General features: G+C 42.0%; 1 protein-coding gene across 1 annotated transcript in view; it reads right to left on the bottom strand.

Annotated features, from left to right (window-relative positions):
- The window catches only part of LOC124550744 (cytochrome P450 4C1-like), a 140,788-nt gene that overhangs the window by 112,266 nt on the left and 16,116 nt on the right, over positions 1–12,406 (bottom strand). The window contains exon 2 of the mRNA XM_047125467.1: positions 789–990. Coding sequence (XP_046981423.1) covers positions 789–990 — 202 coding nt within the window. The remainder of the gene's footprint in view (positions 1–788; positions 991–12,406) is intronic.

Raw genomic sequence — 12,406 nt, 5'->3', positions numbered from 1 at the left:
TGTAGACTGGCAATGGCAAGGAAAGCGTTTCTGAAGAAGAGAAATTTGTTAACATCGAGTATAGGTTTAAGTGTCAGGAAGTCGTTTCTGAAAGTATTTGTATGGAAGTGAAACATGGACGATAAATAATTTGGACAAGAAGAGAATAGAAGCTTTTTAAATGTGGTGCTACAGAAGAATGCTGAAGATTAGATGGGTAGATCACGTAACTAATGAGGAGGTATTGAATAGAACTGGGGAGGAGTTTGTGGCACAACTTGACAAGAAGAAGGGATCGGTTCGTAGGAAATGTTCTGAGGCATCAGGGCATCACAAATTTAGCATTGGAGGGCAGCGTGAAGGGTAAAAATCGTAGAGGGAGACCAAGAGATGAATAAACTACGCAGATGTAGGTTGCAGTAAGTACTGGGAGATGAAGAAGGTTGCACAGGATAGAGTAGCAAGGACAGCTGCATCAAACCAGTCTCAGGACTGAAGACAACAACAACAACAGTCGTAGAGTATCAGTCCTCTAAACTATGATCTTAAGATTTCGATCTTAAACAATCTACAATGTCTGTAGGTTGTGAATAAAAGTTACTTGACGTGCACCCATTGTCACAAGAGGTTCCTTTTTCATTTCCTGCTTGCGTATTTTGCCCATTCCTGCAAGTCCTTACAAACAACGAAAGCTGCCTAGCTCGAACAACTAGTTCACCTCAGAGCCGACTGCAGGGTTGTTGAATAGACCGTAGGTCTTCCAGCGGCTGCTGATAACGGATGCACCTTACCTATGCTGATTAACTCACCTCGGAGTGGAACGTGGGGTTGATAAGTTTGCGGTGCAGCTTCCACCGCCTAGCATCAATGTTGATCAACCCAACGCCAGCGAAGGGCCGCAAGAGGTTGGTGACGATGGTGCCGCGGTCTACCAGCTTTGATGTCAGCAGGACGTGCTGCACATCGTCTGGATGCGCCACTATCACCAGCAGCATTGGGCCGACATACAGCCTGCCACAGGATAACAAGTGTACCCCCTTGTTCAGACAAAACAGCTGTACATATATAACAACTGTAATAAGTGTGACACAACAGTTGAGGAACACGACAATATACCAGTGAGGAGGTTTGCACGACTGTATAAGATGTGTATGAGTTCATCATGACGTAATTTCCTCAAATTCTGTAACAAAACTCTCTAAACATCTTGACAACATGTCAAAGACGGAATATATCTGTTCCTGAAGATCACTCTCAATAATTCATACATAAATGGCCACAAATATTCATTAGTAGCACTACATCTACATCGATATTCCGCAATAGACACTAAAGTACCTAGCAGAGTGTTCATCAAACCACCTTCAAAATAACTCACTAATATTCCACTTTCGAACAGCGCTACTGTCGCAGGTTCGAATCCTGCCTCGGGCATGGATGTGTGTGATGTCTTTTGGTTACTTAGGTTTAAGTAGTTCTGAGTTCTAGGGGACTGATGACCTCAGATGATGAGTCCCACAGTGCTCAGAGCCATTTGAACCATTTTGAAAAGCGCACAATGTCCAAAGAGAAATTACAAATTACAAAGTAATAGCTATTCCAGAGCCAGTTTTATAATCGGGGTTTTCCTGATTTTGTAGTTTCGAGCGTAGTGTCTCTCACAATGTTTATTAAACAAATCACAAACACAGTCTTCGTTCGGCTAGTAAAATCTCTTTCTTTGCTAGAGTCCATGGTGATACCCATGCCTGGCGTAACGCGTAACTGCGTGTCGTAGCTAGTAGTTTGCTTGTTTCCATTCGTCCGTCATTATGACGTCTGTGGAGTAGAAGTCAGGCCAGATGGCTCTGCACTTCTCTGTAAGGTTTGACGTGCTTCTCGTAGGGCTTGGTATTTGGCAGCCAGTACTGAAGTAGTTTTCCTTGGTTAATACATATGTTAGCCTTGATGGTGCTGACTTTCCTATGCCTAAAATCCTTTTCATGTAGCCAGCTTTGACTTTTTCTCTTGTTATCAGGTCGCTTAGGGTGAGTTTTTCCCGTATAATGCTGATCCCATAGGTAGCTATTGGGGAAACTTGAAGAGTAACACTGCTGTATCCAGTGATATTTTTTGGTGGTTGTTGGATGTGGTAGTGGCAGCTTTGACATGATTACTGAAGGATGACAAGGTGGTTTTCAGGGTGACTCCAAGGTAGTTGAATTTTGGCACTACCTCTAAAGGTTTATTGTGCAGGGTCATTGTACTTTCTGGGAGCGTGTTTTCTTCCTTTCCTAAAAGTCATTTGTTTGGTTTTGCTGTGGTTTATTTGCAAGCCATTTCTTTCCGCCCTCGATGTGAGCCTGTTGTGAACCCCTTGGAGCTCTCGTGCATTTTCTGAGCCAATTGCCATGTAATCCGCATAGAGAATAAGTGATGCTGAGCTGTCTCTGATTATGTCTGTGATGTCTGCGGTCATGATGTTGAATAGCGTTGGGCTAATTGGATCTCCTTGTAGAACTCCGTTTGCCTAGATTATGTTCGTGGATATTGTTATATCTGAAGATTGAGATTGTGATTGCCAACGTGTGTGTGGCTTCTATCAGATGATTGAGTTTCTGGACTAGTGTCGCTCTGTCTATGGCGTTAAAGGCTTTGCGGTAGTCCATGAAGACCATAAAGTATTTCTTTCTTGGATGTCAGAGTATATTTGTGTTTGCTCTATTAGGTAGCTTACGACACGTAGGGGGCTTATTACTTTTCGGAAGCCGAACAGATTCTCTGGTATTTGTGAGTCCATTTTTGTGGGTCTGTTTGTTAAGATTATGATGAATATCTTGAAGGATGTATTTTCGAGTGCTATACTTCGGTATGAGTCAGGATCTCAGGGGTCTCCTTTCCCTTTGAACATCACCTTCATTAATGATGACCTCCATTGTTCTGGTATTTTCCCAGAGTGGATGTATTCGGTGAATAGTCTTGCATGAAATGAAGCGATTCCTTTAGGTGTTCGATATAGATGCTGTCTGGTACTGGGGCCTTTCCGTTTTGTGCTGTTGTTATTGTCTAAGTATTTCCTGTTTCCTTGTGGGGGTGCGATTTGCCGTTGTTGTATCTGTAGTTAGTTCAAAGGCTGTTGGTGGACTTTGATGGTTGAGGATGTTTTTGAAGTGGCTTTCCGACGATTCCCTTAAGATAGTTCAAAATGGCTCTGAGCACTATGGGACTCAACTGCTGTGGTCATAAGTCCCCTAGAACTTAGAACTACTTAAACCTAACTAACCTAAGGACATCACACGCATCCATGCCCGAGGCAGGATTCGAACCTGCGACCGTAGCGGTCGTGCGGTTCCAGACTGTAGCGCCTTTAACCGCTCGGCCACTCCGGCCGGCCCTTAAGATAGTATTTGTCGCTGGGATTTTGGGTTTCTTGAACGCTATGAATGGGTCTGTTTGGGCGTTTGTTACGCGCCGCCTGGCGTCTTCTTCAATATATTCTGCCCTCGTCTTCTTGATTGGTAGATATCGAAATAGACGACAGAGGGATAGAGAAACAATTAAAATCGCTCAAAAGAGGAAAGGCCGCTGGACCTGATGGGATACAAGTTCGATTTTACACAGAGCATGCGAAGGAACTTTTCCCCCTTCTTGCAGCGGTGTACCGTAGGTCTCTAGAAGAGCGTAGCGTTCCAAAGGATTGGAAAAGGGCACAGGTCATCCCCGGTTTCAAGAAGGGACGTCGAACAGATGTGCACAACTATAGACCTATATCTCTAACGTCGATCAGTTGTAGAGTTTTGGAACACGTATTATGTTAATAATGACTTTTCTGGAGACTAGAAATCTACTCTGTAGGAATCAGCATGGGTTTCGAAAAAGACGGTCGTGTGAAACCCAGCTCGCGCTATTCGTCCACGAGACTCAGAGGGCCATAGACACGGGTTCGCAGGTAGGTGCTGTGTTTCTTAACTTCCGCAAGGCGTTCGATACAGTTCCCCACAGTCGTTTAATGAACAAAGTAAGAGCATATGGACTATCAGACCAATTGTGTGAATGGATTGAAGAGTTCCTAGATAACAGAACGCAGCATGTCATTCTCAATGGAGAGAAGTCTTCCGAAGTAAGAGTGATTTCAGGTGTGCCGCAGGGGAGTGTCGTAGGACTGTTGCTATTCACAATATACATAAATGACCTTGTGGATGACATCGGAAGTTTACTGAGGCTATTTGCAGATGATGCTGTGGTGTATCGAGAGGTTGTAACAATGGAAAATTGTACTGAAATGCAGGACGATCTGCAGCGAATTGACGAATGGTGCAGGGAATGGCAATTGAATCTCAATGTAGACAAGTGTAATGTGCTGCGAATACATAGAAAGATAGATCCCTTATCATTTAGCTACAAAATAGCAGGTCAGCAACTGGAAGCAGTTAATTCCATAAATTATCTGGGAGTACGCATTAGGAGTGATTTAAAATGGAATGATCATATGAAGTTGATCGTCGGTAAAGCAGATGCCAGACAGATTCATTGGAAGAGTCCTAAGGAAATGCAATCCGAAAACAAAGGAAGTAGGTTACAGTACGTTTGTTCGCCCACTGCTTGAATACTGCTCAGCAGTGTGGGATCCGTACCAGATAGGGTTGATAGAAGATATAGAGAAGATCCAACGGAGAGCAGCGCGCTTCGTTACAGGACCATTTAGTAATCGCGAAAGCGTTACGGAGATGATAGATAAACTCCAGTGGAAGACTCTGCAGGAGAGACGCTCAGTAGCTCGGTACGGACTTTTGTTAAAGTTTCGAGAACATACCTTCACCGAGGAGTCAAGCAGTATCTTGCTCCCTCCTACGTATATCTCGCGAAGAGACCATGAGGGTAAAATCAGAGAGATTAGAGCCCACACAGAAGCATACCGACAATCCTTCTTTCCACGAACAATACGAGACTGGAATAGAAGCGAGAACCGATAGAGGTACTCAGGGTACCCTCCGCCACTCACCGTCAGGTGGCTTGCGGAGTATGGATGTAGATGTAGATTAGTGTCTTATATTTCCTTCTCTGCTCAGCATTTTGCAATAGGTCATTTGAGTGATTTGTATCCTTCGCTTGATGTAGTGCTAGCAGGGTTTTTGCTGTTCATTATAGCAGTCCTGATTAAATCATTGTTGGAGTTTCTTCCTTTATTTTGAGTTGGGCAGACTTGTAGACTTCTCGTGCATATTTCTACTGCTTTAGTTAAATCGTGTTGTTATAATAACGGTCTTGCTTTACCTATTTCTTCGATGTTGTATCCAAGTTTCTCTGTATCTAATTTCCTGGATATTTTCTTCTTCTGTGGTATGGGCGGTCGTTCTCGGCGAGCTAAAGGTTGTTGAGATTGGTAGATGCTTTGTAATCGGAGCCATGGCAGAGTTCCGTACTGCGTTTTTGTTGAGTGACTTGATGTCTGTCCGCCTATGGTGGTGGTTCCATTCGGAGCAATGTCATCTGTTCCCGTTTGTGATAGCGCTTCTGTAATTCTTTCATTTGGGTCTTGTGTTGAAATGTGCGGTTGTGCGTACATGCCGATGATTGAGAATTGGAAAGTCTTTATGATGATTGTGTTTTCTTCTTTTATTATTTGTTTTATTGCTCCTATGCTTGGTTTCAGAAAAATTGAGGCCTCTCCCCTTGCTGGTCTTCCTGCAGCCTGACGCCCGATTGAATGAATTCCGTAACATCCCTGTATATTATATTCCTCTGATAGGGAAGTTTGTCAGTGTGATGACGTCATAGCTTCTTAGCGTTTCTATTGGGAAGAGAGGCAGGGCGTTCTTCAAACCTTCAATGTTCCATACGAGAACACTTGTGAGTTTATTGTATGCCATGGGGTGTTACCTCAAGAAGGAACAGTACATGAAGTTGCAATTCCTCCCTGTAGGAGGTGAGATTGTATTTTACCCCAATCCAGTTCCTTTAGGAGTCCGTCCGCTAAGCCACTGAATAACATATCATGCTAGAACTGCCATCACCATGATAACATCTTCAAACAAGATGCCTAAGGAAAAGATGATTGAGTACGAGTAACATCATCATCATTTTCGTTGGCCTTCGTCCCGCTTCAACACGGGGTTGGCCTTGTTACTATGGGTTTGGCGATATTAGTGTCTGAGGTTGGCCGGATGTCCTTCCTATCGTCACAGTACACGTAACATGAATGCTGCTACTAAATCAAGGTGTCAAGACACCAAGATGAATGTTAGCTGACTGTGCATTGTATTACTTTCATAATAAGATATTAGCTCATAAGATTCGAAACTAAAGAAATGTTGTAGCTTCATCCAATGCGATGAAGACACTTGGGAGTAAAAAAAAAAGATTTCCAATGTAGAGGGTAGGGTACTCACTCCTCTGAAAAACAAACAGGTGGATAAATAGACATTTAACATCACATAATGTGAGATGGTAAATGAGGATATCTCGTAAAATTACGTTACCAACAATCGTGGCAGTTTGCGAAGATGCTGTCTTGGATGCTCCTTGTAATTTTCAGATTAAAAGATAATCATGTGACATGTTAAACAGATCGAGATTTACGTGAGAAAAACAAACGATGTATTTACAACATAAAGTCAAGATAGAGCGGGAAACTTGGATAACATAATCGCGTCTCAAATGGAGTGAACTACGCTGACAACTAGTTTCAAACTACCAAGTAAATTTTCTATCCAGGCCTATTAAATATAAAATATAAAACCTTATTAGAAACTAAAAAAATTAGAACACTTAAAATATATGTAACAAGATTTCGTCAGTTGTTCGTTAAATTATAACATATCTGCACTAATAGTGCCTGCTTAACCGACAGCCACTTTACACATACAGTAGGCACTATACACATAATACGTAATCACATTGAATATCAGAACTTTTTGTCATTGTGGACGTGTTCACAAAGTGCAGCTGAAATAGGCTAAAGCCTAGTGCTGAAGACAATCCCACAAGAGAATAGTTGATATCACTCTGTCTCATTTGGCGTCCATGCACGCACCTACAGCTAACGGTGCAGGGCATCTCAAATCAGAACTATCCCAATCTATCTCCATACAGCGCGTCAAAAATCTTATTCGACAAATAACAATTGGCAATACCTTGCATCATTGTTAAAATAATCCACATGGATACATAACGCAACATGCTCCATCGTCAGAAAATTTTCTGGAGCGATTCATTTTTATTTCTGAGTTTGGAGTACTAAAGAGGAACAAATGCTGTATTTATGTTTCCTGGTATGCGTGCGTCCTTAAGATGACATTGGCCACCTTTCTGCACAAACTCACTGGGTGGCGGGTCTGTGATTGGCAGCACACTGTTTGGGCTACTGGCGCATTAGTTACGGTGACACAGTTGATGCTGATTGTGGGGAAAGAGTGAACATTAAGCTCCGCGTTAAGCTCGAGAAAACCCCATATGAAGCGTGAACAGTGGTTACGCAGGCATATGCATGCGAGACACTTTCAAGAAGTCGTGGTTACCAGTGGCACAAAAGGTTTCTTGAAGGCAGAGGTTCAGTGCTAGACGATCCCGGAGCTGGTCGCCCGTCTGCAACACATACCGATGAAAACGTGGAGCGTGTAAGGCAGTTCTTGCAAGAAGACTGTAAAGTAACTGTGCGTACGATTTCAGAAGAGCTTAATTTGAATCGTAATGTCTGTGTCACAAGATTTTACGTGAATATTCAGGCAAACGGAAACTTAGTGCAAAACTCGTCCCTTACACAGTAACAGACAAATTGAAAGACGAAAGATGAAGAATTCTTGCTGAACTGCAGGACGCAGCCACGTTTATGTCAAATATTATTGGTGGGGTGAAAGGTGGTGCTACCATTAAGACCCTCACATGGAGCGTCAAATTGCAGAATGTTTGAGTCGTGGATCACCACCCTCGAAAAAAGTCAAACGACAACCTTCGAGAAGAAAAACAATCTTGATCAATTAGTGAACCAAACTCTTTACATCGAAGTCTTGAAACGTTTGCGACAAGCAGTTCGACGTTACCGCCCTAATTTGTGGCGTTCTCAGGACCGATTTCTATTACATAACAAGATCCTACACTGTTATGTCTGTTGCCGTGTATCTGGCTAGACATTCTGTAATTGGTATCCCAAATCTGCCATATTCGCCCGACCTCTCGCCTTGAGATTTTTCTTGTTCTCACGAGTGAAAAGGCGACTAAAAGGAACGTTTCATCAAGATATCGCTGACATCCAATGGGCTGTGACAAATGAGCTTACACGCATCGCAGTTCATTACTTCCCTGCTTGTTTTCAAGACCTCCATAAACGTTGGAAACTGTGTGTAGATCACCAAGGGCACTATTTTGATAGCACCTACAATCACTACTTGGTAAGTGCAACTTTGTATTTTTAAAAAATCTGCCCTGGAACTTTTATGATAAAGACAGTATATTTTATGCAACATTTTGTATTAACCAACTCTACAATAGCACAATTAAAACGTCAGGAATAGATATAATAAGTATAATGTTCAGTGGTTCTTGGGAAATGTATTACAATTTTCAGAAAGCTAATAAGACAGGCAGGGATCAACTGTGGAATTTGAAAATTGCTCAGTTGTGTGGATGACCTTTGGGCTGAAAAAACCAAAAGGTGACAGCCCCAAGCAGTTAGCCTAGTGTGTGGATCTAGCTGCGTCATGTCTGGCGATGTTAATATTTTTTTAGTACTAAAACTGTGTATATTCGAGTGAAAACTGGGGTGGCGGCGTCATATGTGTCACAGAATTGTCTCTGGATATAGCAAGGTTTGGAACGCAAGGTTACCCAACATTAGTCTATGATGGAATTTGCGGCGAACTTAGTAGTAAATTAATTCCGTCTCATAGGATTCGTGAAGAGTCACGGAAATTATCGTTCTGCAATCTGCAGCCACAGCAGCATAACAGCTACACTAAACAAGGCAAGAATATATATATATATATATATATATATATATATATATATATATATATATATATATATATACCCTTATATTTTTACTAGAACAAGCCATTTAGCCTTATCATTTGCAATCGTTCTGCCTGTATGATTAAGATTTATATTAGTTGGATGATATAGGGTGAATTTTTCCACTGTTCACAACCTCTACAAAGATTGATTGATCAGAGGATACATAACGAAACAATTCTAATGAACTTATGTCCAGAAATGCATGGTTTCCATCCATGCTAGAGACCATTTATTCAATCGTACACTGTTACAGAGGCAGCAGTCTAATATGAACAGTATGATGCAGCCACAGTTACAGTATGCATTTAAAATGGTTTCCATGTGCCTCAACACATGTGTGCATGCACTGTCTCATGCAATCACATCAGCCAAGCCGCATCCGAATACTGTCAAAGACAGCATGAATACCCCATTCCAGTGTCTCCACATATGGATTGAGCTCTGCAATAGAGGATACTTTTGAGATGGAATCTTAACCAGAAATCGCATGAATTGATATCCAGTGAACGATCAGGCCATGTGACTGGACAACCTCGTCTGATCCATCGACCACAGAACACACGAGTGAGATGCATCCAAACGTTAGTGGGAAAGTGCGCTGCAGCACCATCATGTAGCAGCCACATAACTGTTTGACTCATCAGTGACATTACTTTAAGCAGGGAGGCAAAGTCACCTGAGAGAAACGCCAATAGTTCCGGGCTGTTAGGCGACGTGGAACGAAGACTGGTCCCAAAATATGGTCGCCAATTTTCCCAGCCCACACATTCCAGCTACACCTATGCTAATGATTCGTTGTCACCATACCATGGGGGTTCTGCATACTATCCCACAGATGGCTATTATGAAAGTCGAAAATATCAGTCTGTGTAAAGGTGGCCTCATCTGTGAATAGGATGGATGACCCAAATCCTGGAATCGTGGTTGCCAGTGACAAAACTGCTCCCCGTGTTGAAAGTCTGTCGCTAGTAAGCGTTGCACACGCTTTAAGTGACGAAGGTAGGAGCAATTGTCATGGAGAACGTTCCACACAGCCGTCTGGCGTACCCTGTACTGGGGGACCGACTGCCTGGTACAGACATGGCAGTCGCTTTCCACAGTGTTTATCACATTTCTTCCAAGTTCGATGTCCAAGCACTTCTGGTACGTCCTTCATTATTTCCAGATTCCTGAAACGACCCTCTATCAGACAAATGGTGGAACACTGTTGCAAACATTGAATGCTGTGGTTGTTGTCGGTGGGGATAGACTTTCTGATGCTGGCCGCCTATTGTCATTTGCCTTTATGTAAGTAAACACCATGCCAGCAAGCTCTCGATTCCAGCATGGAACCGTTGTGTGCACTGCTGTATCGCATCCACTACAAGGTGACTCAGTAAGAGAAGTGAATCAGACAGAACATTACCAATTACTATGGCAGCAGAGGCCACTGGGGCATGACGTATGAGGAACAGTAGGAGGAACCCATGCATATTGTAACTGTGGTTGCATGGCGCAGTGGGTATTAGACCGCAGTCTGTAACAAAATATAATTGAATGAGTGGTGTCTAGCATGGAAACCATGTATTTCCGGACATAAGTTCATTAGATCTTTTCTGATCCATATCCTCTCACTTCACGATCACTTGAATTTGTACACTGTGAAAAAATCACCCTGTACATGTGTGTGTATTATTTCAAGCTATGTGTAACACAGAACCACTGACATATTTGGACTGAATATAATATATGAACATTCTCACATCTGATAGATGCATGCAACACATATTTTTGTCGTGAAAACATAACAGTATTCCGAAATAAATACTAAATACCATAAAGGTGTGAAACCGTTCAGCTTCTGTAACGAAAAATCTCGTCGCTTATGAATCTGCGATCTCTTAAGCCTTGTAGCAAACTCCAGAGAGAAAGTTGTTAAGACACCATGGAATTAATTTTGATAACATCTGAGACTTCATTATTGTATCATGTCAGATACGAACGCATTTTCTGGCGCCAGGAGTTCAGTTCCGACGGCTCGCCTGAATAAGACCGAGAACATTCCCCGCCTCCCGAAAATCTTATTTGCAGCTCCTACTGACCCCTTCATCACTGCACCCATCACTGCATTACACGAAAGTAAGCATAGGTACAACCAACATTTGCGCTGAAGTCGAGTAACACAAATTTATCGGCCTAATACAAGATTGTTGTCCTATGCATGCAGCAAATGCTTTTTTACACCACACTTCGTTATTGCTCCTCCAATGACACTTCATTCCAACAAAAATTTTAGGCTGGCTCATGAAGCTCTGCAATTCAGTATGTGTTGACATTATTCAGAATATTTTGAGGGCCATCAGTACTGCTCCTCAATATTTTTGGTACTGACAGTATGTCAGCAGGAACTCTCAGACGACCAATATATTAATAGTTTGATTTGACAATACTATTAATATTGAACGTGTGAGTGGCCCTTAGTGAAGCTGGAAAAGTCATCTTCATATCTATGCATATTTATCTGAAATTTAGTAATCGCACACTAACTTAAAATTTACTAACCTTGTAATTTAATTTTCAGTAATTCGTAACTGCAAAACTTAATGATGGTAGCCATTGAGCTACATGCTAAATATCACAGCTTCAATTCATCTTGATTCCAAGCAGAACGCTGCAATTTACTGTTATAAACTAAATTCGTTTCAGTAACAGTAAAAAAGTTTCTGAAACAATATAATTATATTGGTCCTTCTAAGCTGGCGAAGGCAAAACTTCATAGAATTTCTTTTTTTTTTTTTTTTTTTTACAGAATGACTGTCACGCAGAAAGATTACACTGGTCTACAATCCATTTGCAACTGGGATTAGTATAAGACTACAAAACATGCAGTGAACCGATCTATCTGTGAAATATCTTTCGTTGTGTGCCAAAATTATTGAATGGCGAGCCCTGTTATCTTCTCTGGGCTTTGGCGAGGGGTCCAAGATAAAATTGCAGAAAACAATATGGGACCTAAGGCTAACGTATCAGTTAAGATAATGCAGCGAAATTTGCTGTTGATGGGCTATGATAGGAGACAACTGGCACGAATTCCTGTTCTAATAGTACATCATCGCCTGCAGAGCATCTCCTGGATCATCACCATATCGTTTGGGCTCTAGACGACTGAGAAACCGTTGCTTCGTTAGATGAGTTTCGATTTCACTTTGTAAGAGTCGATGGTACAGTTCGAGTGCAGCGCAGACCCCTCAACGCCATGAACCTAGGTTGCCAACAAAGCACTCTGCAACTGGTGGTGGCTCCATAATGATGTTAGCTGTGTTTACATGGAATTGACTGGATCCTCTGAACCAACTGAACCGATTGACTGGAAATTGTTATGTTCGACTACATGGAGAAAATCTGATACTTTGAGACATTTTGCAGCCATTCATGGAATTCATGTTCCAAAACAATGATG

Source organism: Schistocerca americana, chromosome 9 (assembly GCF_021461395.2).
Source record: "Schistocerca americana isolate TAMUIC-IGC-003095 chromosome 9, iqSchAmer2.1, whole genome shotgun sequence".
NCBI classification, from domain to species: domain Eukaryota; kingdom Metazoa; phylum Arthropoda; class Insecta; order Orthoptera; family Acrididae; genus Schistocerca; species Schistocerca americana.
The sequence above is the reverse complement of the archived record's forward strand: the minus strand, read 5'-3'. Positions and strand labels throughout refer to the sequence as shown.